The sequence below is a fragment of the Saccopteryx bilineata genome, chromosome 3, assembly GCF_036850765.1.
Source record: "Saccopteryx bilineata isolate mSacBil1 chromosome 3, mSacBil1_pri_phased_curated, whole genome shotgun sequence".
Lineage (NCBI taxonomy): Eukaryota > Metazoa > Chordata > Mammalia > Chiroptera > Emballonuridae > Saccopteryx > Saccopteryx bilineata.
The window spans coordinates 314,022,467-314,049,662 of record NC_089492.1 but is presented as its reverse complement, the minus strand read 5'-3'; the positions used below and the strand labels follow the sequence as shown (position 1 = coordinate 314,049,662).

Sequence of the window (27,196 nt, the reverse complement as noted above, 5' to 3'; positions counted from 1 at the left end):
TATTCCCTCCAGTATTGACACTGAGGTACAGAGAAGTTAAGTGACTTATCCAAGGTCACTTGGCTAATGAGAGATTTAAATTCAGGCTATCTGGCTCTGGACTCTGGCAACCCCAGGTTCAAATCCTGCCCTCTCCAAGCCTTCCTGTCTCTCAGGCTCAGGCAGCTATCCTCTCTGAGTTCTCGCACCTAAGCCCTGCCCGTGCTGGGGGTTGTCACTACCTGGACATGGATGGTCTCCCCCCACCGTGGAACTGGGAACTCTTTGAGGGTAAGGCTGGGACTGTCTTAGTGACCACCATCCCCCAGCTCTACCCAGCTTGGGGCTGGGTGCAGAATCAGTGAATGTGGAATAATCAGTGAATTTGCTGAGTCAATGAAGTTAATGTCTTCTGAGGGCAGGAGTCTCATTCATTTATCCCTAGCGAGTCTCCTTGGCCTCCTGAGGGGCAAGGGGGCATGTCTTCTTTGTCTGTCTCGGTCTGTCAGAAGGGTGGCTGGACATAGGGTGTGGACACAGTCTTTCTGAGGCAGATAGGCTAACCTCTGCTGAGAGGCAGCTCCCACTGACACTCACACCCAGGACCTGGCACCGCCCTCACTGAGGTCCCAGCTAGCCTGAGGGGCAGCAAGCCAAGCAGCAAAAGCCACCCCCAAGAACTAGGATCTGACCCTCTTCCCAGTTTTGAGGTGAGAGGGTGTCTCAGTTACACCTGCTTTTAATTTATGGAGGTAACTTAATGATGACAGGGAGAGGCCAATGCCATTGAAAGAATACCGTATTTCCCCATGTATAAGATACTCCCATGTATAAGATGCACAAAATTTGAAAAAAAAAAATGTATTACATAAAGTTATTGAACTCAAGTTTTATTCATCATAAAATTTATATAACTCCTCATCACTCCCATCCATTAGCTTGTCCTCATCTGTGTCTGATGACAAATCACTGTCTTCAACAATGAGTGCAAAAACAAGCGTGAAAAAGTGGGAAATGCAAATTTAAAAATCTACAACCCAGTATAAGACTTCCAAATTTTTTGGAAGATGGTGCGTCTTAAACATAGGGAGTACAATAATTTATTTCATAGTTTTCCCGAGAGGAGGGGGCCCACCATGCCACTCAGGGCCACATTGGGAAGCACTAGGTTTGTGCAGAAGTAGAAGGAGCAAGGGGGAGGTCTAGAACAGAGCCTTTTAAACTTTTTAATTGATTTTTTGTTTTTTTGAGGGAGTGTGAGAAGCATCAGTTTGTAGTTGCTTCACTTTAGTTGTTCACTTCTCTAACAGACCCAGGACCCCTTGCTCAAGCCTGCAACTTTAGACTTCAAGCCAGTGACCTTGAACTTCAAGCCAGCGACCTTAGAATCATGTCAATGATCCTGCACTCAAGCTGGTGATCCCGCACTCAGGCTAACGAACTCAGGGTTTCAAACCTGGGACCTCCGCAGTCCAGGTCAACTCTGTATCCACTGTGCCACCACCAGTCAGGCTGGGCCAGACAGAGCCTCTATTGTGGTTTCTACCGGAAAGACAAGGCAGGGCAGGGCAGGGGAAACAGCTCAGGACTGGCTCGTTTGGGTGTCGGTGGGCTCTGGGCTAGAGGACTGGTCTCTACTTGTCTGGTACCTGGTCCCAGGTGATTGAGGGCAGCTTGGTGTGTGAGGTAGATGAAGGGGGTGTGGATTTGGAATTGGTTGATTTGTATATAAAAGGCCTGTTCCAGGCCCTGGCCGTTTGGCTCAGCGGTAGAGCATCGGCCTGGCGTGCGGGGGACCCGTTTTTGATTCCTGGCCAGGGCACATAGGAGAAGCGCCCATTTGCTTCTCCACCCCCACCCCCCCTCCTTCCTCTCTGTCTCTCTCTTCCCCTCCCGCAGCCAAGGCTCCATTGGAGCAAAGATGGCCCGGGCGCTGGGGATGGCTCCTTGGCCTCTGCCCCAGGCGCTAGAGTGGCTCTGGTTGCGGCAGAGCGACGCCCCCGGAGGGGCAGAGCGTCGCCCCCTGGTGGGCAGAGCGTTGCCCCTGGTGGGCGTGCCGGGTGGATCCCGGTCGGGCGCATGCGGGAGTCTGTCTGACTGTCTCTCCCCGTTTCCAGCTTCAGAAAAATACAAAAAAAAAAAGGCCCTGTTCCAGGCAGGTGAATTGTTTATTATTTCTAACGATTGGCTAGGCCTACAGAATCGGTCTCTACCCAGCCAGCTAGGGTCCCCCAACATATTGAAACAGCCTAAAATATAGAAAAACATGATGACACAGAGGTGGACTTCAAGGCAGGGAAGCGAGGAGGAAACAGTCTGGGCAAGTGAATCCAGCTCTGCATGAAGATCAGAGCAGACTCGGGTGTGCCCTTGCCATCCACCCTGTGCCCTTGCAGGTGGCCACCCTCTTCAGTGTTCCTGTCTGTCTGTGGTGGAGTGAGCATAGACCGCTCCCCGCCTCGGGAGATAGAGAGGTGGGACACAGATGGTGAGAGGGGCAGAGCCGCACAGAAACCCGCAGACTGGGTTCAGATTCTCTCAGTCACTGCACATGATGTAAACCCTCTGTGTGAGCCCCACTGGGCGCTCCTGGGAAATGGGCATCACAGCATGACCACTGCTTCAGAGTTCGTGTGTTACGGGTATGTGAATCCAGTGGATTAGGCAGTTACCATTTGAAGCAGGGTCTGGTCCCCCTGTTTGTTGAATGAATTAAGGTCATTTATTGATTGCCTACTCCATGCCTGAGTGACATGCGAGGTGCTCTGGGATAATCCCGACAGCACTGCTGTGCCTTTAGCTCTCATGACCTGCACCCTGTGGGTGGGCACAGGGGCTCAGCAAGGGGAAGTGCTAGAGCCAAGATTCATTCATTCTTTCTTTCTTTCTTTCTTTCTTTCTTTCTTTCTTTCTTTCTTTCTTTCTTTCTTTCTTTCTTTCTTTCTTTCTTTCTTTCTTTCTTTCTTTCTTTCTCTCTTTCTCTCTTTCTCTTTCTCTTTCTCTTTCTCTTTCTTTCATTTTTTTAAGTGGGAGGAAGGGAGATAGGCTCCTGCATGTGCCCTGAGCGGGATCCACCTGGCAACCCCCACCTGGGGCTGATGCTCAAATCAGCTGAGCTATCCTCAGTACCTGAGGCCGATGCTCGAACCAGTCAAGCCACTGGCTGTGAGGGAAGAAGGAGAGAGGGGAAGAGGAAGGGGAAGAGAAGCAGATGATCACTTTTCATATGTCCTCTGACCAGGAATCGAACCCAGGACATCTGCATACTGGGCCGATGCTCTATCCACTGAGTCAACCGGCCAGGGCCTAGAGCCAAAATTCTGATGCAAGCAGTGGTGGGATTCAGCTGGTTTGCACCGGTTTGGCAAAACCGTATCTAATTTTTTGTTGAGTTTAGCAAACCGATTGTTAAAATGGCACTTGTAATCAGGGTTCCTTTCTCTCTGTGGTGGGCGCTTGGGCAGTCGTCCAATGTGGAAATCACAAATTTACATTCCTTATCTTTTTTTTCATTCCTTACTCTTTTTAAATTTTCATCTGCACAATAGCATATTCTAAGTGCCCGTAGTAATGTTCATTCTGTCCATAGGTGAAAAAAATAGCAAGTGAGGACGCCAATCAAGAAGCAGTATGGAAATATCTTAAATAACAGTTTTATTATTTTTTGTCAGGTATTACTTAATATTTTTTCATTAATATCTTAAATCTTTTATAATCTAGTTTTGTGTACCTTTTTTATTATTTAAGTATTAAATGCATGAAATAATAAACTGCCTTTTAGTCTGTCGTTTTTTTATACTTAAAACGGTCATTAGGGCAGAGAACCAGTTAAAATTATTATTTTTTTTTTTTTCATTTAGTGAGAGGCCGGGAGGCAGGAACAGACTCCCGCATGCACCCTGACCGAGATACACCCTGACTGGGATACACCCTGACTGGGATCCATTTGGAAAGCCCACTCTGCCCATCTGGGGCGTCTACTGCGTTGCTCAGCAACCGAGCTCTTTTAGTGCCTGAGGCAGAGGCTGTGGAGCCATCCTCAGTTCCTGAGGCCAACTCGCTCCAATTCAGCCATGGTTGCAGGAGGAGAAGTGAGAAAGAGAGAGAAAAAGAAGGGGGAGGGGAAGTAGATGATCGCTTCTCCTGTGTACCCTGACCAGGAATTGAACCAGGAACATCCACACGCTGGGCCGATGCTCTACCGCTGAGTCAGCTGGCAGGGCTGATTGTTAAATTACTTGAATCCCACCACTGGATTCAAGTCTGTTTGACTCTGGTGTTTTGCTCTTTTTATTTATTGATTGATAGATTTTAGAGGGGGAGGAAGGGAGGGAGAGAGAAACATCGATTTGTTGTTCCACTTATTTATGCATTGATTGGTTGATTCTTGTATGTGTCCTGACCGGGGATGGAACACAACCTTGGTGTATCAAGACAACACTCTAACTAATTAAGCTACACTGCCTGCCCAGCTGGAGAACTGGCGGGTGGGAAAGCTGCTGGGGGCATGTGTTGTGAGGGGCTTCAGCGTTTCCTTCTCCCTGTCGACCCGCCTTGCAGAGCGTGCAGCAGAATGGCTCCATCTACATTCATGTCTACTTCACCAAGAGTGGCTTCCACCCGGACCCCCGGCAGAAGGCCCTGTACCGCCGGCTTGCCACAGTCCACATGTCTCGGAGTAAGTCAGTCCCTACAGCCTAGACCCACAGTCCTGACGGCTGGCAGCCTGGGCACTGCAAGCCAGTGCAGTGCAGGGCCTCGAATCCTGGGTCCACAAGGACTCGCAGGAACCCTGTGCCCAGGGGCTGGGATTGCTAGGCCACCCTTTGTTCTTCTGTAGACACCCCTCAGGCAGATGAGAGAGCAGGGAACTTAGAAAGAGCAGGCGGACAGGGGGACCTTTGAAAGGGAGGTGATGGGCTAGTTGCTGTGCAGTACGTGATTTGGTAGAAGTAGATGACCAAGACTAGTCTGTGAATGGTCGGTGGGTTGATTGACACTCGAGAATAGGCTATGAATGGATGATGGCCTGACACTCGAGAAGAGTTTGTGAATGGATGATGAGCAGAGGGAGACAGGAGGACCTTTGAAAGTGTTTCATCCATTGTGAGCTCTGATTGCATCTGTGTCAACCCACGTGAACAGTGCACTGCACAAATATGTCACCCTTGGGGTGTCTTGTGGGACAGTGCCTAGCTCCCAGGCGACTTGTTTACATGGGTTCTGCGTGGCTGTGTTGTGAGCCCTCAGTTCTCAGACACCCTCCTGCTCAGTTCCGTGCTGAGGGCTCTGGAACTGGAAAAGGTCCTTCATTCTCATTCTTGCTGGCTGCTAGCTGGGGCTGGGTGCCCACTGGGGGAATCCCGACCTGGTGGATACACCCTGGTACTGCAGGTGACCCCTTGAGAAGCCCTGAGTCAGGGATGGCCATTTGTGACTTCTGACACTGCCTTATATTGAAACAATTTTCTCTGCCCACCACCTCTTCTTAAATTTGTTTCTTATCTCTTGTTAAAAAGTACAGTTGAGGCCCTGGCCGGTTGGCTCAGCGGTAGAGCGTCGGTCTGGCGTGCGGGGGACCCGGGTTTGATTCCCAGCCAGGGCACATAGGAGAAGCGTCCATTTGCTTCTCCACCCCCCCCCTTCCTCTCTGTCTCTCTCTTCCCCTCCCGCAGCCAAGGCTCCATTGGAGCAAAGATGGCCCGGTTGCTGGGGATGGCTCCTTGGCCTCTACTCCAGGCGTTAGAGTGGCTCTGGTCGTGGCAGAGCGATGCCCCGGTGGGCAGAGCATCGCCCCCGGTGGGCAGAGCATCGCCCCTGGTGGGTGTGCCGGGTGGATCCAGTCGGCGCATGCGGGAGTCTGTCTGACTATCTCTCCCCGTTTCTAGCTTCAGAAAAATACAATAAATAAATAAATAAATAAATAAATAAATAAAAAAGTACAGTTGATCCTTAAACAACACAGGATAGGTGTGCTGGCCCTCTGTACAGATGAAAATGTATGTAATTTTTCATTTTTCATTTTGTATGTATAATTTTTTACTTCCCCAGATTTAGTTATAGCTTAGTATCTGTAAGGGATTGGTTCTTTTTTTTTTTTTTACCTTTTTTTTTTTTTAAGATATCTTTATTTATTGATTTTCAGAGAGGAGAGAGAGAAGGGGAAGGAGCAGGAAGCATCAACTCACAGTAATATGAGTTCTTGTGTGTGCCTTGACCAGGCAAGCCCAGGGTTTCAAACCAGCAGTCGCAGCATTCCAGCTTGACACTTTATCCGCTGCACCACCACAGGTTAGGCAAGAGATTGGTTCTCATACCCCAGCGGGCACCAAAATCTGATGATACTCAAGTCCCTTACATAAAATGACATAGATCAATGTATACAGTTAGCAGTCTGCATCCGTGGACTCCCAACCACAGATCAAAAACAGTACAGGTATTTCTTTTTAAAAATCTGCATAGACCTGTGCAGTTTACACCCATGTTGTTCAAGTGTCAACTGTATATAGTTCAAAACCCAAATAATCAACAAGACAGTAAAACTCAATACCCTGAACTCCACTTCCCCTCCTCCCCCAAATCCCACCTCCAGCAGGCAGCTGCTTTCAAGTTCAGTTAGCTCTTCTGCTTCTTAATCCCCAAGGCCCCTTGGCTTTTCAGTTTTAGACATTATCTCCCGACCCTCCTACTCTGGAAGAGGAAATCCCAACACAGGAACATAATTTCGATTAGATGAACATTCAGTATTCAAATGATGAGTGTGTAACTTGCATCAGAACCACACAGTGAGTGTAGTTTACTTTTTCTTTTATGTCCAACTTCATTCTCCATGAGGTTAATGAGTGTTGGCATTTTTTCTCTTGCTCTTCTGTGTCTTTGTCGCGGAATCCATTGTCTCCTGATTGGCTGTCATAGGATCTCCCCCTGAACTTGAGTTTCAGGGGCTCTGGAAAAGGCTCGCTCAGAAATCCCCTCCCCTCCCATAATTTTGTGAGCTCCATCTCACTTTCAGTTTTCACGCCTGTGGATTTGGGTGACAATGCCTTCGGCGGTTTTGTAAGGCATGGTAACAGATAGGCTTCTGTTCGTGTGATTAGGTCTTTCTTATTTTGATATAAAAATATCCTGGCCTTTGTGGTCAGGGCTCCAGACCAGTGACCTCGGGCAGGAGGGTGATCTCAGGCGGGATTGTGTGGCTGTACCAGGCCGAAGTGGTGTATTTTGTAAAAAGTGCCTAAATAATAAGAATTTGTTCAGAGACCATTTCTGTGCCACAGGGAGTGAAAGCATCACAGAGTTAGAATGATACAGAAACACAACATCTGGGATCGGCCAATGTCAGACATCAGGTGTTACTGTTACTGGCTCTTCGTCAAGGTACCAGGCCCTTGTGCCTGACCTGTGGTGATGCAGTGGATAAAACATTGACCTGGAATGCTAAGGTCACTAGTTCGAAACCCTGAGCTTGCCTGGTTAGGACACATATGGGAGTTGATGCTTCCTGCTCCTCCTCTCTTCTCTCTCCTTTCTCTAAAAGGAATAAATAAAATCTAAAAAATTTGAAAAAAAACAAATATATCAGCCTCTCCTGCATCAGTCAGGGGGCAAAACTGCCATCATCCCCCATTGGTGGACAGTAGTGCTGTGGTGCCCCTTGAGAAAGATGTGAATGAAGTTGAAGAGAAATCTAAAGAGAAAATTCACTGCTGAGAAACTTTCAGTAGATGGAGTCTCACAGTTGGTGACTTCTCCGGACCACAAGAAATAACTTAGAAGGAGAAAAAGTCATTAGCTTAGAATATGAAGCATACCCACCAATGACCGAAAACGAAGTCAGAAGAATTTGTAATGACGTTACGCAGAAATGGTGTTCCATGGACTTGGCTTAGTTCCAGTGTCAAAAGCACATTATCATTGCTGTGTCCTTGACCCACAGGGCTGATTCTCTCAAGGCTGTGAGCTAGGCCATTGATACTTTAAAAGCCAAGGTGCCCACATACAAGAAGTAACTGCTATGAATTGACACTTGCCCCTCTTTTCCCTCCTCTTTCTCCCTTCTCTAAAAAAAAAAATCAATACATAAAATATTTAAAAGCCAAGGTGCCCAGCCCTGGCCGGGTTGCTCATCGTTAGAGTGTCATCCTAGTGCACTGAAGTTGTGGGTTTGATCCCTGCTCAGGGCTCATCCAAGGAACAATCAGTGACAGCTAAAGGGAATGACGTGATGCTACTCTTTCTCTCTCTATGCCTCTCAACCTCCGCCCTATTTCTCTTGCTCTCAAAAAAAAAACCCACAGTACCCATATGGAAAAAAAGAAATGTATAAAGAATCATCATCAGGCCTGACCAGGTGGTGGCGCAGTGGATAGAGCGTCGGACTGGGATGCGGAAGGACCCAGGTTCGAGACCCCGAGGTCGCCAGCTTGAGCGTGGGCTCATCTGGCTTGAGCAAAGAGCTCGCCAGCTTGGACCCAAGGTCGCTGGCTCCAGCAGGGGGTTACTCAGTCTGCTGAAGGCCCGCGGTTAAGGCACATGTGAGAAAGCAATCAATGAACAACTAAGAAGTCGCAACGTGCAACGAGAAACTGATGATTGATGCTTCTCATCTCTCTCTGTTCCTGTCTGTCTGTCCCTGTCTATCTCTGCCTCTGTGTAAAAAAAAAAAAAAAAAAAGAATCATCATCAGGCCTTGACTGGGTAGCTCAGTTGGGTTAGAGCATTGGCCCGATATGCCGAGGCTACAGGTTTGATCCCCAGTTAGGGCACATACAGATCAACCAGCGGATGCATAAATAAGTGGAACAACAAATTGATGTTTCTCTCCTTTTCTCTCTAAAGTCAGTGTTTTAAAAAATTAAAAAGAAAAAGAATTGCCATTATCTTGGAAAAGAAAGAATGCTTTTTGTTAACCAATGATCAAATCACTTACATTTTTATTTTTATTTTTATTTTTTAATTTTATTTTTTAGGTGAGAGGAGGAGAGAGAGTAAGGCAGACTCCCATATGCACCCCACCAAGATCCACCCAGCAGCCCCATCTGGGGCCAGTGCTTGAGTACCAAGTACCAAGCTATTTTTAATGCATGAGGCTGATATTTGGACCATCTGAGCTCTCCTCAGCACCTGGGGCCACACTGGAACCAGTTGAGCTACTGGCTGTGGGAGGGGAAGAGGGAGACAAGGGGAGAGGGAGAGGAGCAGATGGTCGCTTCTCCTGGGTGCCCTGACCAGGGATCAGACCCGGGAGTCCATATACCAGACCGATGCTCTATCCACTGAGCCACCAGCCAGAGCCACATTTTTAGGGTGCTAAAATTTTAATTTGGTTATCTTTTTTTTTGTTTTAAGACTTTATTCATTTTAGAGAGGAGAGAGAGAGAGAAGGGGGAGGAGGAGGAGGCATCAACTCTCATATGTGCCTTGACCAGGCAAGCCCAGCATTCCAGGTCGAAACTTTATCCACTGGACCACCACAGGTCAGGAGGTTAACTTATCTTTTTTTTTTTTTTTTTTAATTTTAATTTTTTTTTACAGAGACAGAGACAAAGTCAGAGTGAGGGATAGACAGGGACAGACAGACAGGAACGAAGAGACGAGAAGCATCAATCATTAGTTTTTCATTGCGCATTGCAACACCTTAGTTGTTCATTGATTGCTTTCTCATATATGCCTTGACCATGGGCCTTCAGCAGACCGAGGAACCCCTTGCTGGAGCCAGTGACCTTGGGTCCAAGCTGGTGAATTTTTGCTCAAACCAGATTAGCCCACGCTCAAGCTGCGACCTCGGGGTCTCGAACCTGGGTCTTCCACATCCCGGTCCAACCCGGTCCAACGCTCTATCCACTGCGCCACCGCCTTGTCAGGCTAACTTATCTTGATCACATTTTAATTTCTCTTCTCCAGAATTTAAGATAGTTTAGGATAGGTCTTACACTGGAACTAGAGATAGAGGAAAGGCTTTAGGGGAGAAAAATGGAAGAATAATTAAATGTGAGAAGAATTGTCAGTGGTAGACAGATTATTCCATGACTAAGTTCTAAATGTAACTGGACTTCACTGAGGGGTGTGTCGCCCCTTCTCACTGACTTTGTCTCAGAACTCACCTCCACCTCCAGAGATGCCATTGTTATCAAGGAAGTGTTATGGGAATGTTGGCAAAACTGGAAGGTATACCAAATTATTATTTTGTCTCTTTTTTTGACTGATTGATTTTAGAGAGACAGATAGGGGGAGAGAGGGAGAGAGAGAAGCATTCATTTGTTGTCCTACTTAGTTGTATGTTCCTGTATGTGTTCTGACCGGGAATCCAACCTGAAACCTTGGTGTTTCAGGATGACGCTCTAACTGACTGGGCTAACCAGCCAGGGCCTGGACAGTCTTGATATGGTATAATTTTAGAATTTATTTAATTAAAAAATAAGCCAAGGCCCTGGCCAAGTGGCTCAGTGGATAGAGCATCATCCTGGCATGCCGAGGTTGCAGATTTGATCCCTGGTCAGGGCACATACAAGAAGCAACCAATTATGCACAATTAAATGGAACAACTAAGTAGAACAATGAGTTGATGCTTCTCTCTCTCTTCCTTTCCCTTGATCTCTCTCCCTAACACCCCCCCCTCAAATCAATGAAAAAACAATTTAAAAATAAGCCAAATAAATACATGATTAAAAAACTAAAAGTGGCCCTGGCCGGTTAACTCAGCGGTAGAGCGTCGGCCTGGCGTGCAGGGGACCCGGGTTTGATTCCCAGCCAGGGCACACAGGAGAAGCGCCCATTTGCTTCTCCACCCCCCCCCCTCCTTCCTCTCTATCTCTCTCTTCCCCTCCCGCAGCCAAGGCTCCATTGGAGCAAAGATGGCCCGGGCGCTGGGGATGGCTCCTTGGCCTCTGCCCCAGGCACTAGAGTGGCTCTGGTCACGGCAGAGCATCACCCCCTGGTGGGCAGAGCATTGCCCCTGGTGGGCGTGCCGGGTGGATCCCGGTCGAGCGCATGTGGGGAGTCTGACTGTCGACTGTCTCTCCCTGTTTCCAGCTTCAGAAAAATACAATAAATAAATAAATAAATAAAATTAAAATTAAAATAAAATTAAAATAAAAAAATTAAATTAATAAAATTTAAAAATCAATATTTTCCATTGATTTAAAAAAAAATTTTTTAATTTATTTTAGTTAGAGAGAAAGGGAGATAGAGTTAAAATAGGAACATCGATCTGTTCCTGTATGTGTCCTGACCAGAAATCAAACTGGCAATCTCTGCACCTCTGGATGACGCTCTGACCAACCAAGCTATCCAGCCAGGGCTCCATTGATTTTTTGAGAGAGAGAGAGAGAGGAAGGAAGGGGGAGAGAGAAAGAAACATTAACTCGTTTCACTTAGTTGTGCACTCATTGATTGTTTCTTGTATGTGCCAACTGGGGATTGAACCTTCAACCTCTGGTGTGCTGGGATGATGCTTTATCCACTGAACCCCCCGCCAGGGCATGAGCATTGTTTTAAGTGAGCATGTTCACAATATATTCTGTTGGTGTTCCACCCACTGCCTTCCATGCAGCAGGTTCTGCAACTGTGTGGGCATAGGTGAGCTGAGGGGGTGTGGCCTGCAGGGGCCATCCCTAAAGACATGTCCCCACAAATGGGATTTGCCGGAGGCCTGGGGTAGATGTGCCTGATGCCTTAGAGATTGCCTTTAGTGTGACCCAGGTGGGTGACTGCTCGTTTGCGTCCCATTTTCCCTCACTGGTGCTAGTATTTTTTTTGTGTGTGTGTGTTTTTCCCTTGTTGCTGTGTGGTGAGATGGTGTTCACAGTCACTGAGACAGATGTTGGTGTAGTCTGCAAAACAGAGTCTGCAGCTGGTGAACCTGGAAAGCTCACCAGGATCACCCAGGCTTGCCTCACAGCTGGGACTCCTTGGAGCAAGAACTTGGAGCCAGCCATCCAATTCCAGGGCAAAGAATGGGAGTGTGGGAGCAGAGCAGCCCCTTCTCCCCACAGGGCCAGCACTCAGTCCTCTGGAGCAGCGCTGTTCCCTAGAGATGCAGTGCCAGCCACTGAGTTATCTTAAGTTTTCTAGCCTCACCTGGCCTGCGGTGGCGCAGTAAAGTGTTGACCCAGAACGCTGAGGTTGCAGGTTCGAGGCTCTGGGCTTGCCTGGTCAAGGCATATATGGGAGTTGATGCTTCCTGCTCCTCCCCCCTCCCCCCTACTTTCTCTGTATTTTTTTTTCTCTCTCTCCTCTCTAAAATGAATAAATAAAATCTCAAAAAAAATTTTTTTGTTTTCTAGTGTTCACATTAAAAAAAAATTAAACTATAAAATTAACATTAGCTAATAGTTTTATTGACGTCAATATATTGTCATTTCAACATGAAATCCATATAAAGAGTTACCATAAAAAGATTATCCAGCCTGACCTGTGGTGGCACTGTGGATAAAACATCGACATGGAATACTGAGGTCGCTGGTTCGAATCCCTGGGCTTGCCTGGTCAAGGCACGTATGGGAGTTGATGCTTCCTGCTCCTCCCCCCTTCTCTCTCTCTCTCTCTTCTCTCTCTAAAATGAATAAATAAAATATTAAAAAAAAAAAAAAAAGATTATCCATATAAAGATTATCTTACATTCTTTTTCTTCCTCTGCACTAAGTTTCAAAATCTGGTGTGTTTTGCACTCACAGCACATCTCCGTTTGGATCAGCCACATTGTCAGTGCTCAGTAGCCTCGTGTGGCCAGTGACCACCATCCTGGCTGCTGCACCTCTAGAAGCTTGAACTCCGAGAAAAGGGAACTCTTTCCTCCCCACAGGTCGCCAGGTCCATTTTGTATTATAATTCCATCTGGGTGCTGCCAAGTTGTAGAATGTTCTCCACCTGTGCCAAAGCCTTTCTCCTGTGCCTCCTCCTCCAGGCCCTCTGGGGCCCGGTGGGCACAGCTCCTCCCTTTCCTGGACAGCCTCTCCCAGGTACGGAACAGCAGTGGAGCATGTCCCCCGGAATTGATTCTTCAGGGTGCAAACCCTTGGGTGTTTCTTGCTCCCCCTGGACTTGGGGACAAAGTCTCAAATGCATTAATGACAGAAGTGATGGGATGATATCTGTGTTAACAGTAAGAGCAGCAGGCCCTGTTTTTGAACATGAGCTCATGTGTAGAATCCAGATGCCTCGGGCCCTGGTTCTGAGTGGGCGGAAGGGATCTGAGCCCTTTGGTTTGTGTGGATGTGACATCCGGGGATGCTCTGTCCGGTGGAGCAGAGAGCCACTTCGCAGTGGTCCTGCCAAGAAGAGATGGGGCTTGTATCCCTGTTCTCCTAAGGAGAGACCAAGGCCCAGGGAAGTGATGTAGCTCACCAGCAGCCCTCAGCTTGTGAGACAGAGCCAGGATATGACTCCAGGGCTCTGCGCTTGGCTAGCTCACTTTCCCATCTCCTCGTCTCTCTCTGGCCCTAGGGGGCAGGCTAGAGAAGTCACAGGAGGGTCACACTGCATTTTGTGCCAGCATAAAAAAGCTGAAAAGTACTCAGGTAGAGTGGAGACGGGAAGATCAGGCATAAACAAGCAGCGGTCCCGTCCTCCAGGCAAGTCCTGGCATGGCTCAGGACAGGGCAGTGGAGAGCCTGTGGCCAGCATGGCCTCAGCAAGAGGAAGTAAGGTCTGCTGGCTGGGAATTCACAGCCCCAGAGTCTTACATTGGTGGTTCTAGGCCATCTCCGGCACTCTGCAGTTTGCCTGTTCACGTTTATGTGTCCCAGCGGTCGTCACTGGGCACTTGCTGGAGGCCCAGGCCGAGCACAGAATACCTCCGTATCCAAAATGGGCCCCTCCCCTCCTGGGTTTACGGACAGGTTGAGGAGACAGACGGTAAACAAACCAGTGGGCAGGTCAGTTGGGGGCAATGATGGAATGTTGTGAAGGAAATGGAGATGGTGAGGAGCATGACTGGATGGCCTCCTTCAGAGAGATGGGCAGGGAAGCTCTGTGGAGGAGGGACATTTAACCAGGGACTTGAAGGGTAAGAAGGAACTAACCAGGAAGATTTCATCTATGGTGGAAACGGGTCAGGGATGGCGCGGCATGACCGAAGGCCCCAGGTTGACTGACACATTTGAGGAGAGTGAAGAGCTGGGCGAGGGAAGGCTGAGTGGTCAGTGAGGCTTGTGAGTTCTGAAGGCGCCCCGCTTGGGCAGGGGTGGCCGTCGGGTTTGGAGGGTAGAAGGACAAGATCAGATACCTGGTTTAAAAGAATTGCTGGCTTCCTGGCACAGAGAAGGTCACAGGAGGCTAGGGTGGCCACCAGAAAGCCAGTGAAGAGGTGAATATAGTCATCCAAGAGGGAGTCACTGGCTGGCTCGGTGTGGGGCCTTCGAGGTGGGAGTTGAATTTGGATTGGAGGCATGTCTTGGAGGGGGCGTCCTCAGGATGGCAAAGTGGAACGGATGCAGCAGTTTCTGGACCAGAAAGTCTCCATGTTTCTGACTCGAGTCATTGGATAGATGTTAGATGTTTGTGTCCAATGAAGATAAAGTAGAGCTGGATGAGATTTGGGAGGGCAGCTCAGGCTTGCCAGGTCACCCCTGTCAGGTGGCGGATGGTGGAGTGGGAGCCAGGAAACCAGTGAACAGCTCTTGGTGGGCAGAGGACTGGGGTCTGGGTCCCCCTGATGCCAGCAGGTCTCGTGTTCACCCCTCCCCCTGCTTCCCCTCCACAGTGATCAACAAATACAAGCGCCGGCGGTTTCAGAAAACCAAGAACCTGTTGACAGGAGAGACAGAAGCTGACCCAGAAATGATCAAGGTGAATGAGCAGGGCTCTTGGGTCCTGGGAGTGTTGGGCCTTTGACAGCCTAGCAGCTAGCCCATGTGGGCTCTCTGATGCCACCACTGAGCTGCGTGGGGCTCGGCCCAGTCTCCTCATCTCTGACCCCATTTCTCTCTCTGGAAATGGAGTTAGGAAGCGGAGCTACCTCTTAGGGAGTTGGGAGAATTCCAGGTGAGGGTGGGTCCCGTCACTATTCCCACTTTCAGATGGGGAGACTTGCCCGAAGGGTCATAGCCACGAAATGGCATAGTGGGATTCATACCTAAGTTAGGCCCAGAGCCCGAGCCCGAGCCCAGCAAGGCAGAGTACAGACCAATTATGAGTCTCCAGTAGGAGTTTTTCCTGGATGGGCTGGGGAACTGGGGTGTTAACCTGTGCTGCAAGGTGGTCCCAGTTAGGTGGTCTGTGAGTGGCAGCTGTATGTGGGGCCCCCTTTACAGTCTGGTATATATGATCCCATTTAGATCTGTAGGCCTAGGTTTTCTGCTGTCAGGTTGGGGGGCCCAGGGCTGTGTGGGGTCTGTAAAGGCTGGCATGGGGCTGGCTGGGTTGAGTCCTTGGCCAATGGTCCCTGTGGTGGTTTGCTCTTCTGCTGTCATGATTGTCATGGGAGCCCTCAGGAGGAAGTGAGCAAGTTCCTCTGTGCCCCCCCCTCCCATCTTTCCTCAGAGGGCCGAAGACTATGGGCCTGTAGAGGTGATCTCCCACTGGCACCCCAACATCACCATCAACATCGTGGATGACCACACGCCGTGGGTGAAGGGCAGCGTGCCTCCGCCTCTGGACCAGTGTGAGGCCCCCATCCCCCTTGAGCTCCTGACCAGGCTATTCCCTTGCCTCCTGGGTCTCCCATCTACCCAAATGGCCCTCCCTGCCTTGCCCTGCCCTGCCCCTCCCGAGATACTACTGTCCTTTCTTGCACACCCCCAATGAGCCCGGAACTGATCACCCAATGTGCCTAATCCAGTCTGTAGATAAGACCCCACCAGCCCATGAGCTGTTTCCAAAAAATGTGCATCAGTTCCCGAGTTGAAATTGAGGCAGCACCACTTAGAAACCCAGATGTCTGACTTCTTTGATAAAACCCTGATATGTGGTCATCCTCAGGGCAGCTGTGGGCTGGAGCTGAACCCTAGTTGTCCACTTCATTTGGGCCTGCTCGGCCCTTCTTCCCCTGTCCCCTTTGCTGAGGTCAGCTGGCCCTTCATCTCCTCATGGCACAGCCAAGAAATGTCCCCTGTCCTCAGTCTCTGTCAGGGGCCCATTCGAATTTTTTACCTTTGTCCTGGAAGTCCTGAGGGGTCTCCCTACTCTCACGGGGGCCCGTGGCTCCAACCTAGGCTAGCAGTGCCTCTGCTCCACGTGCCTACAGATGTGAAGTTCGATGCCGTGAGCGGTGATTACTACCCTATCATCTACTTCAATGACTACTGGAACCTGCAGAAGGACTACTACCCAATCAACGAGAGTCTGGCCAGCCTGCCGCTCCGCGTCTCCTTCTGCCCACTCTCGCTCTGGCGCTGGCAGCTCTACGCCGCCCAGAGCACCAAGTCACCTTGGAACTTCCTGGGGGACGAACTGTACGAGCAGTCAGATGAGGAGCAGGACTCGGTGAAGGTGAGGGGGTCGGGGCTTCCAGGCACCCTCCTGGCTGCAGGAGAGGAAGGGGAAGTGGAGCAGACTGTCAGCCTTGGACCTCCAGGCAGTGCTCCCCTGACAGGTTTCACAACCTGTCAGGTGCCTTCCCTACCTTCAGCCCTGGCTGACGCTGAGGATCCCACCTCCAAGGCTCCCGTGGTCCCTTTCACAGCTCTCTGTTTCCTTCTTTTTTTTTTTTTTCTTTTCTGAAGCTGGAAACGGGGAGAGACAGTCAGACAGACTCCCGCATGCGCCCGACTGGGATCCACCCGGCACGCCCACCAGGGGCAATGCTCTGTCCACCAGGGGGCGATGCTCTGGCCTCTGCCGCGACCAGAGCCACTCCAGCACCTGGGGCAGAGGCCAAGGAGCCATCCCCAGCGCCCGGGCCATCTTTGCTCCAATGGAGCCTTGGCTGCGGGAGGGGAAGAGAGAGACAGAGAGGAAGGAGGGGGTGGAGAGTGGAGAAGCAAATGGGCGCTTCTCCTATGTGCCCTGGCCGGGAATCGAACCTGGGTCCTCCGCACGCCAGGCCGACACTCTACTGCTGAGCCAACCGGCCAGGGCCCTCTCTGTTTCCTTGACCAGGCCCTTGGGGTCTGGACTCCTCCCTACTCCTGTGCCATAGCCTGACTTTCTGACGCTGCTCCTTGTCGCTGTGTCCTTGAAGATCTCCTAAGGACCCCATCTTTCTCTGCCTGTGTCTGTGTTGTTAAGATTCAGCTGTGCTTGCCTGGAGCTGCTTCCCGTGTTGGGCTTCCTTTCCTCACCCCAACTGTCCCTTCATCCCCCTGTCGCTGTGCCTCTCTCCCCGTCGCTGTCTCCCTTTCTCTCTGCCTCACTCGCCCACCTCTCCATGCCCACCTGTCCATCTCTGGCCAGTGTGCACTCTTCCTCTCTGGGCAGCCCCAGGGGTCAGGTCTGTGCGCAGATTCTTAAGGGGATCCAGGAGGAGAGGGGTCGGCTAATAAGGGTGCTGCTGCTCAGCCCGCAGCGAGGGCACAGTTGCGCTCACAGGCATCTTCCCCGCCCTCACTTCTAGGTTGCCCTCCTAGAGACCAACCCCTACCTGCTGGCGCTCACCATCATTGTGTCCATCGTCCATAGTGTCTTTGAGTTCCTGGCCTTCAAGAACGGTAGGGGTGGGGCCCTGGGGCCTACAAGAGGCCTTGGGAAACTGGAGGGGGGAGGGTGCCCAGTAGGGGGTTAGGGTCTGCCCCCTCCCGCTTTTCCCTCCTTCCCCATAGTTCCTCTCCCTCCCTCGCTTCTCTCAGCCCCTCTCTCCAGAGGCCTAGTGACCTGGCAAGCATGATGGCCCCAAAACTCCCAGCCCAGAAACTCCCATAGTCCGTTGGGTGTGGTGCTGGGGGAGGGGCTGGGCCGGGGAACTCCACGGCCTGGAGCAGGGAAGCCCCAGGGCGGCTCCTGTCACCCTGCTTAGCAGGCTGCGGGCTGGGGAAGGCCACCCGAGTGGGAAGGTTGGACAGCCCAGTCTCCAGGAGGTCCCCATGTTCCAAAGGCCAACAGTGGTGGTGGCTGGGGTTTGAGGGCTCTCATTAGTTAGCTCATTGAGTCCTCAGCCACAGCCCCGTGAGGAAGCCTGTCGTTACCACCACACTTGTGGCGAGGCAGCAAAGGCTGAGGGAGGTTCGATAACGTGCCTGAGTCACACAGCTCCCAGTTGGCAGAGCCAGGATTTGGACCCAGGCACCTTGCTCCAGCACCCACGTCCATCGTCCCCTAGGCCCTGCCAGCCACTGTGTCCCTTCCCAGAGAGCCCCAGGGTGCAGAAGGCCTGCTGCTCTGCCTCTGGGAGTGGCCGTGGTCATAAATACTGTGGTTATTAAGACAATATTGCTGTAACTAAGAGTTATATCGGGGTCGGGAACCTTTTTGGCTGAGAGAGCCATGAACGCCCCATTTGGGGAAGGGCCCCATATTTTAAAATGTAATTCCGTGAGAGCCATACAATGACCCGTGTACGTTATGCATTATCCAGTAAAAATTTGTTGTCCCGGAGGACAGCTGTGATTGGCTCCAGCTGTAATGAGCAGTAGGAAATGGATAATACATGAGAATGTTTTATATTTTTAACATTATTATATTTTTATTAAAGATTTGTCTGCGAGCCAGATGCAGCCATCAAAAGAGCCACATCTGGCTCACAAGCCATAGGTTCCCGACCCCTGAGTTATATTCTAGAAGATTATAATATCAGACCTGAACAGTGGGTGCCGACCCCTGGCAGGGGAGTGTAGGCTGTGGAGTGTGGAGCACTAACTGTGTCTGGGTGGTGCCCGCTCACAGACACTCCTGACGGAGCTGGGCTGGCGGGGGTGCTCTTTTCCTGATAAAAAATGAAGGCGCAGAGGGGTGGTCACTCACCCAAGGTAAAGCAGGGGTGTAGGCCTTGGATGAGCCCAGCTTTACACCCATGCTTGCTGCTTGCCTGGTCTGGGACAGGACGGGGATGTCCTCACCCCCACCAGAACCCCAGCTCCAGACCCATTCTCCCTGGTCAGGATTTGGAGATTTTTGTGAATGTCCCCTTTAAGTCTCAGGGTCTGACGGGGGAGGGGAAGCCTGCTGAGTGTTTGTGCTGGAGCTCCTGAACCAGAACCAGAGCAGGTTGGCCAGCTGGCCGGGGCTCTCAGCCCGCACTCACTGAGTGCACGCTGGCCCTGGCTGTGTGTGGCCGCGGGCCTGGCTTCGCCTCTGTAAAACAGGCATTGTCGTGGGCGGCCTCCTGTGGCTGCAGGTATTAAACTCGCAACCCAAGCAGGGCCAGATGGTCCTGTTATCCATGATTGGCCAACAGAGAGACTGGGGCTCAGAGAGGGCTGACTTGGGCCCTGCGAGGTGGGTCCAGGAACAGCACTGGAAGGATCTCCTGTTGGAGACCAGAGCCCCGGGCCCTTGTTTGTTATCTAGGTGCATCTGGGCTACTTCCCTCATGGTTCAGGGTGGTGGGCTGGAGGAGATGGATTTGAAGCATGTGGCTCAGGTCTCGTGTCACAAAGACCTGCTTTCTGGCCAGATTCTGCTAGGCCAGGCTGTGAGGCTTCAGGGAAGTGGCTTCTCTGACCAGCCCTTAGCACCTGGCTCATGGTGAGCACTTGGGACGTGGCAGCAGTCACTGTCAACTAATCGAGGAACTACATTCTGGGAAACGGGGTGTCAGATTTGAGGTCTGCAGAGGTCCTGCCTGCCCAGTGCTCCAGGGGGCACCTGAGAAGCAGAGGTTCTTTATGAAAGGGAGGGTCATGTGCGCCCCTCCGCCTTGGGTGACCCAGCACCTGCCCTGGGGTCTGAGGAGGGTGGGACCTGAGGGCGCCACAGGAAGGACTTGACTTCCTGGCTTCCCCCCAACTCCTGTGCTCAGATATCCAGTTCTGGAACAGCCGGCAGTCTCTGGAGGGCCTGTCCGTGCGCTCTGTCTTCTTTGGAGTTTTCCAGTCATTCGTGGTCCTCCTCTATATCTTGGACAATGAGACCAACTTTGTGGTCCAGGTCAGCGTCTTCATCGGGGTCCTCATTGACCTCTGGAAGATCACCAAGGTCATGGATGTCCGGGTAAGGCTGAGCTGCCATGCTCTTTTGGGGGCTGCCAGGGTTTGGGAGGTGGATTATCTGGTCAGCCAGACCCTGGAGCTGGCCCCCGGGTGTTTCCCAATGCGCCTGCTGCACTCCCAGGACCAAGGGGATTTTTGCACCAGGGGATTTTTCGGGTCATGTGGGGCAGGGGAACTGGGAACCATGGGGAAGGGCAGAGGGTAGAACAGGCATGGGGGCCAGGAGCCAGCACAGCAACTGACCACGGCCCCCTCCCTGTTCGCAGCTGGACCGGCAGCATAAGGTGGCAGGACTCTTTCCCCGCCCAACCTTCAAAGACAAGTCCACATATGTTGAGTCCTCGACCAAAGTATATGATGATGTGAGTATCCCCCACAGTGGGTCATGGGGAGGGTTTCCAAACTGCACATACTCCTAGGGTATGAGAGGACGGGCAGGGGTGGAAATAACAGGGCCTCTGCCTGCTGACTGATGGGCCTATACTTTATGGCCTGTGTCACATCCTCTCGAGTCACCCACCTGCCATGTACATTTCCTGTCTGAATCCAAAGTTCCCAGGGCCACCTGGAAATTCCCTTAGAAGGGCTTGCCAGACCAGGTGTGGGTGGGTGAGGACCGGATCAGGAGTGCCAGGTGGGGCCCGAGGAGCTGAGTCCCTACCCCACTCTGTGCCCCACAGATGGCGTTTCGGTACTTATCATGGATCCTCTTCCCACTCCTGGGCTGCTACGCTGTCTATAGCCTTCTGTACCTGGAGCACAAGGGCTGGTACTCCTGGGTGCTCAGCATGCTCTACGGCTTCTTGCTGACGTTTGGTGAGCAGCTCTCCAGCTTGCATTCCAGTTCCCAGTTCGCACTCCAGTTAGGGCAGGCGCTCAGCAGGTGTTCCGCCCCACACTGGGCCATGCCAGCAACTCAGCAGTGGGGCGGATCAAGTCAGCCGGCTCCACCTGGTCCTCCCAGCACTCAGGGTCCGGTGTGGGAGCCAGACCCATCCCCAGACAAGGACAATTAGGGTAGGCGGGGGTGGCACATGGGGAGCCTCACAGGGTTGGCTTGTCCAGTATGGGGGTCAGGGATGGCTTCCTGGAGACAATGAACAGTGCATTTAAGTCCTCATCCTCAGGAACCCACACAGTAAACAACCAGGTGATTGACAGCATGTGATGGGTGCTGGGAAGGGGTCAGGGTGAGGGGTGCACATTAGGTGGTGATCAGGGAGACCTATCTCTGAGAACATGGCATGAAACAGGTGTGAAAGATGCCAAAGGAGGGAGCTGTCCAAAGGCCCTGAGGTAGGATGTGCTTCAGGGATTGGAAGCAGCAGGGAAGCCATTGTGGCTGGAGTAGAGTGAGTGAAGGGAGGGAGCTTGGAAGTGAGGTCAAAGAGGTCAAGGATCAGGATGTCCCTTCTTCTGCTCACGGCTGTCTCCTCATCACCACCACCACGACAGGCTTCATCACCATGACACCCCAGCTCTTCATCAACTACAAGCTCAAGTCTGTGGCCCATCTGCCCTGGCGCATGCTCACCTACAAGGCCCTCAACACCTTCATTGATGACCTGTTTGCCTTTGTGATCAAGATGCCTGTTATGTACCGGATCGGCTGCCTGCGGGACGGTGAGGCCGGCAGGCGGGTGGGCCGATAGGAGGCTCCTATTGGAGCTAGGCATGCACAGGAAGGGCTCAGGAGCCTGGGCTAAGGGTGGTGCAGCTCCCCCCCCCCGATGGTGGGCCAGGTGGGTGCCTTGCCCTCACCCTGCCCCCCCCACACACCCTCACATCTAGATGTGGTCTTCTTCATCTACCTCTACCAACGGTGGATCTACCGCGTCGACCCCACTCGGGTGAATGAGTTTGGCATGAGCGGCGAGGCCCCGACAGCAGCAGCCCCCCTGGCCGAGGCCCCGACAGCAGCAGCCCCCCTGGCCGAGGCTCCGACAGCAACAGGGGCCCTCCTGTCCCTAACCACTCCGGACCCTGCCACAGTCACAGCTGCCGCCAGGAAGGAGGCCTCTGCACCCCTGTCTGCCAAGTCCACACAGGGGGCCAGCTCCACCACTGAGCCCCAGGAAGTCCCTCCAAAGCCAGCAGAGGACAAGAAAAGGGATTAACTAACTGTTCCTGGTCCTTGTTGTCCACTCTGGCTCCTGGTGACCACCACCCCTGCCAACCTGGGCCCCTCGCCTCCCCTCCCTATTGCCCTTTCCCTGGACATACAGGGCTGAGGCGGCGGGAGGCCCTTCTTGGGCCAGGGCCCAGTGCATGGTGTGGGGGCTGGGGCACGCCGGGGCACGTGGTTTGTGGAGGCGCCATCTGTCTGTCCCCATGTTTTAGCCATCTTGCCCCGCCAGCCCAGCGCCATTGAGAATCATGGTGAAGCCGACGGAGCACTGCTGAGGGGGGGAGCCAGGCAGGGGAGAGGCCAGGGCCCCTCTGTGGGATGCCCATAGCCGTCCCATCATCTTGTCCCTCATCCCCTGACCAGCCCCCTCCCAGACCGCCGCCCTTTAACAGTCTGGATTTAATAAATTCATGTGGGTGTTTAACTTAAACTCAACAACCCCCCTTGTGTCTGCCTGCCTTCGTCACCTTGGAGAGCAGGTATGGCTGGCTCTCCCAGGTCTGGGAAGGAGACCTTGCAGGGTGCAAGGCACGGTCAAGTGAGAACAGGGACCCTCTTGGGTAGGCCCCTTTCTCACCCTTCTCCGCCTCCCAGCAACCCTCTGATGGGTTTCCATAACTGTCCCCATTTTACAGATGGGGAAGCTGCTTGCTATGACCTTGCTGCATCTGTGCTCTTACCCATGAGGCTGTACCTGGACGGCCGAGGCTCGGTGTTGTGTCTGTGCCCACTGTTTCCAGGCTTCGAGCCGCACGGCAGGGCAGGAGCCCAGGCCTGCCTCATGAACAGACACCTACTGCCTGATCTGTTCTCTCCAGGCTTCCTTCAGCAGTCCTGGGACCCTGGACGTGTGATCCCCCTTCTCCGAACTTACAAGCCTGCCTTCTGGGGTTGCAGCAGGGATATGGGGTGATTCCTTGTGCAGAGTGATGCGTAGCTATAGTGCTTGGAACCATTGGAGTGTCCCCAGCATAACCAAGGCTGCTGGAGCCAAGAACCCAGCTCGATTTTTTTTTTTTAAGATTTTATTTCCTGCCTGACCAGGCAGTGGCGCAGTGGATAGAGTGTTGGACTGGGATGTGGAGGACCCAGGTTCAAGACCCTGAGGTTGCCAGCTTGAGCGCAGGCTCATCTGGTTTGAGCAAGGCTCACCAGCTTGAGCCGAAGGTTGCTGGTTTGAGCAAGGGGTCACTCAGTCTGCTATAGCCCCCTGGTCAAGGCACATATGAGAAATCAATCAATGAACAACTAAGGAACCGCAACAAAGAATTGATGTCTCATCTCTCCCTTCCTGTCTGTCCCTCTCTCTGACTCCCTGTCTCTGCCACACACACACACACACACACACACAAAGATTTTATTTACTGATTTTTACAGTGTGGGGTAGGGGGGTGAGAAGGAATGGCTTTACTCTAGCTCTTCATTGCTTGCTTGGCATATATCCCTTGACTGAGCAAGCCCTGGGTTTCGAACCAGTGACTTCAGAGTTCCAGGTTGGTGCTACCCACTGCACCACCACAAATCAGGCCCAGCCAGCTCTCAGTGCGTGGCTCGTGTGCTTCCCAACAAGATGCTGGGGCTATTCACCTATTTTATAGGTGAGGAGACTGAGACCTTTGGGCATCCCTGTACTCAGTGGGACTGGAACCCAGAGGGTGGTCGCATCAGCATTGTGGGGAGAGGAGGCCTGGGGCTGAGAACTATAGCTTGTTCCCTGAGGCTTCATCTGCCACCCTACCCTGCAGAGCCAGGCGGAGAATCCTTGAGGTCCCAGGAGATGGTGTGCTCAGAGTCCCATACGTGCACATGCATGTGCACAGTACTACCATCTCCTCCACCCCTCAGGTGGTCACATCCCAGACTCCCATGCTCTGCATACATCATTCTGTGGTGCCCAGTGTCCTAGGAGGAAGCCCACCTCCGCAGCAGGGCTCTGTGGTGCTCCAAGGAACCCCAGGGGGCATGGTCTGTCAGGCCACCACAACCCACCAGCCTCATCTCTGGCTGCTTCCACAGCCACACAGCCCAGCCTTTGGCAGAGCCCATTAGCTTTACCCCACAGTTGCTGAGGAGTCTCACCACTTCCACTGAGACTACTTGGTCAGGATCCTTCTTGCCTTTTGGGGTCCCTACCCAGCTTTCTCCTGAATGCTCTATTCCTCTCATTCATTCTCCGTCCAGTAGCCAGAGAACTTTCTAAAGCACAAACCTGACCCTCCCCATCCTGTACTCAGAACCTACCATGGCTCCCCAGTACCCTTGGAGAAGAGCCTCTTGGGGACAGATCTAGGGCTGTATTGGTCACTGTCATGTCCTTGGCACCAGCAAGGTGCTTTGGGGATGTTTGCTGTGTGTTTGCACAGTCCTCTGACTTTTATAGACATGCACGCATCCAAAAGTGTGGACATGATATGGGGCCCACACTGACACTGTTGGAGAGACTGACATAACCAGTCAACAAATACGCCTTGAGCTCCTCCTCTGGACATTGCCCTGAGCTGGGGGAGTTCTGTGTACACAGCAGGGGCCAAGACGGGCCAAGACAGCCCAAGCCCAGCCCACAGAAATCCCCAGCTGAGGATTTCTGACATTTCCTTTTACTTATCTAACAGTTGTGAGGCCTGACATTTGCAAGGGGCAGAGACTTATCAGGTGGGCTTCCAGCCCTATAATAGGAGCCACTACAAGTGTTGTATGTGGTTTAAGTTTAACACTCATGTCCCCATCACCTTACAGACCATTGCTGTACCCTTATGTCCATTACCCCAGTAGTCTCCACTCTAGCCTTCTTGCTGTCCCTTGAATATACCATGTGTGTTCTTACCTCAGGACCTTTGCACTTGTCATTCTGTATGCCGTGAATACTCTTCCCTAGATATCCACATGGATCCTTCACTGTTTCAGCTTTGTTCAAATGTCATCCCAGACCCTCCCTCAACTTGTAATTCCAAATAGTACCCTCCAAAGTTAATTCACATGTCCTGCTTTATTCTGTAATACTGCTGCCGCCACCACCAGACATATATTTGTCTGTTTTCCATCTGTCTCCCTGACTTGGGTTTCAGTGCCATGGTGGGAGGGGCTTTTGTCTTTTATGTCCATGCTGTGTCCCCCAGCCTTTGGAACACTTGACTGGCACCATTACACAGTGTGTATTAACTCTGTAAGTCAAAATGTTCACAAAAGCAGCTGAGAAATCCAGAGAAATTTCAGAAGTTTGTCCAGGGTTTCATAAAGTAATGTGACACAAGTTTTAGAACACAAAGTGCTTAGAACAGTGCCCTGCACATTTAAGAGCTGTGCCAAGTATTAGTATCTTATATAATCGTCACAATCATCCTATTATTAGGCCCATTTTATAGATAGAGCTCAGTGATGAAGTCAGTTGCCCTTGGTCACACAGCTGATACGTGGGAGACCTAGGATTTGAACCCAGGCAGTCATTTAGGACCCTAAATCATATAGCTCCCATGCAATGCCCTTGTATGTAGACTACAGCTTGCAGAGCAAATCCAGCCTTTTCAGTTTTTGTGTAATTTTTAAATGGCTAGAAAAGTTCAAGAATATTTCACATGAAAATTAAAATTCAAATTTCAGTATCCGGCCCTGGCCAGTTGGCTCAGTGGTAGAGCGCCGGCCTGGTGTGCGGAGGTCTCAGGTTCGATTCCCGGCCAGGGCACACAGGAGAGCCGCCCATCTGCTTCTCCACCCCTCCCCCTCTCCTTCTGTGTCTCTCTTCCCCTCATGCAGCTAAGGCTCCGTTGGAGCAAAAGATGGCCCGGGCGCTGGGGATGGCTCCTTGGCCTCTGCCCCAGGCATTAGAGTGGCTCTGGTCAGGACAGAGCGACGCCCCCTGGTGGGCGTGCCGGGTGGATCCCGGTCGGGCGCATGCGGGAGTCTGTCTGGCTGCGTCCCCATTTCCGGCTTCAGAAAAATACAACAACAACAACAACAAAAATTTCAGTACCCATAATGTTGTTTGTTTTTAGTATCCATACTGTTTTATTGGAGCAGCCCCACTCTATTCTGTACTGTCTGGCTGATTATGCGCTATGGCAGAGTAGAGCATTGAAATGACTGACTGGGCCTGACCTGTGGTAGCACAGTGGATAAAGCGTCGACCTGGAAATGCTGAGGTCGCCGGTTCGAAACTCTGGGCTTGCCTGGTCAAGGCACATATGGGAGTTGATGCTTCCAGCTCCTCCCCCCTTCTCTCTCTCTGTCTCTCCTCTCTCTCTCTCTGTCTTTCCCTTTCCTCTCTAAAATGAATAAAAAAAAAGAAAAGAAAAAAAGAAATGACTGACTGGCTGTCAAAAACTAAAGACTGCCTGACCAGGTGGTGGTGCAGTGGATAGAGTGTCGGACTGGATGCAGAGGACCCAGGTTCGAGACCCCGAGGTCGCCAGCTTGAGCACGGGCTCATCTGGTTTGAGCAAAGCTCACCAGCTTGGACCCAAGGTCACTGGCTTGAGCAAGGGGTTACTCGGTCTGCTGAAGGCCTGCGGTCAAGGCACATATGAGAAAGTAATCAATGGACAACTAAGGTGCCGCAACAAAAAACTGATGATTGATGTTTCTCATCTCTCTCCGTTCCTGTCTGTCTGTCCCTATCTATCCCTCTCTCTGACTCTCTCCCTCTGTCTCTGTAAAAAAAAAAAAAAACAACAAAAAACTAAAGCCTGACATATTTGCTATCTGGCCCTTCGCAGTTTTTAGAAAGTTTGCTCAATATTTTGCTGTCTAGCACTAGTGCTCCAACTTGTACTTACATCCACATCACCTGAAGGACTAGGAGCCACACTGAGAACTGCTGTACACTTATTCTGCCTCTCAGGAGCAGGAACCAGGCCTGGCTTGGTTCGTGCTGTGTCCCAGTGCGTGCAGGCTCTGACACAGGGCAGGTTCTCAGTAAGCGTACGTCCATTAATGAATCCATGAGCCTGTAGGCCACGGAAATAAGAGGAACGCTTAAATTTTACACAAGCAAACAACATTCTGTGTTCAGGGTGCCAAGCATCCAAGTTGGAGCCTAGTGGTCACCGAGTCATTCTAACGGACAGGGAAGACT

General features: G+C 51.6%; 1 protein-coding gene across 1 annotated transcript in view; it reads left to right on the top strand.

Moving 5' to 3' along the window:
• The window catches only part of CLPTM1 (CLPTM1 regulator of GABA type A receptor forward trafficking), a 46,557-nt gene extending 23,999 nt beyond the window's left edge, over window positions 1-22,558 (top strand). Inside the window, exons 5-14 of the mRNA XM_066271840.1 lie at window positions 4,540-4,657; window positions 14,681-14,766; window positions 15,460-15,580; window positions 16,163-16,407; window positions 17,471-17,564; window positions 19,811-20,001; window positions 20,267-20,362; window positions 20,681-20,816; window positions 21,456-21,623; window positions 21,792-22,558. Coding sequence (XP_066127937.1) covers window positions 4,540-4,657; window positions 14,681-14,766; window positions 15,460-15,580; window positions 16,163-16,407; window positions 17,471-17,564; window positions 19,811-20,001; window positions 20,267-20,362; window positions 20,681-20,816; window positions 21,456-21,623; window positions 21,792-22,117 — 1,581 coding nt within the window. The 3' untranslated portion in view covers window positions 22,118-22,558. The remainder of the gene's footprint in view (window positions 1-4,539; window positions 4,658-14,680; window positions 14,767-15,459; window positions 15,581-16,162; window positions 16,408-17,470; window positions 17,565-19,810; window positions 20,002-20,266; window positions 20,363-20,680; window positions 20,817-21,455; window positions 21,624-21,791) is intronic.
• The last annotated feature ends 4,638 nt before the right edge of the window (window positions 22,559-27,196 follow it).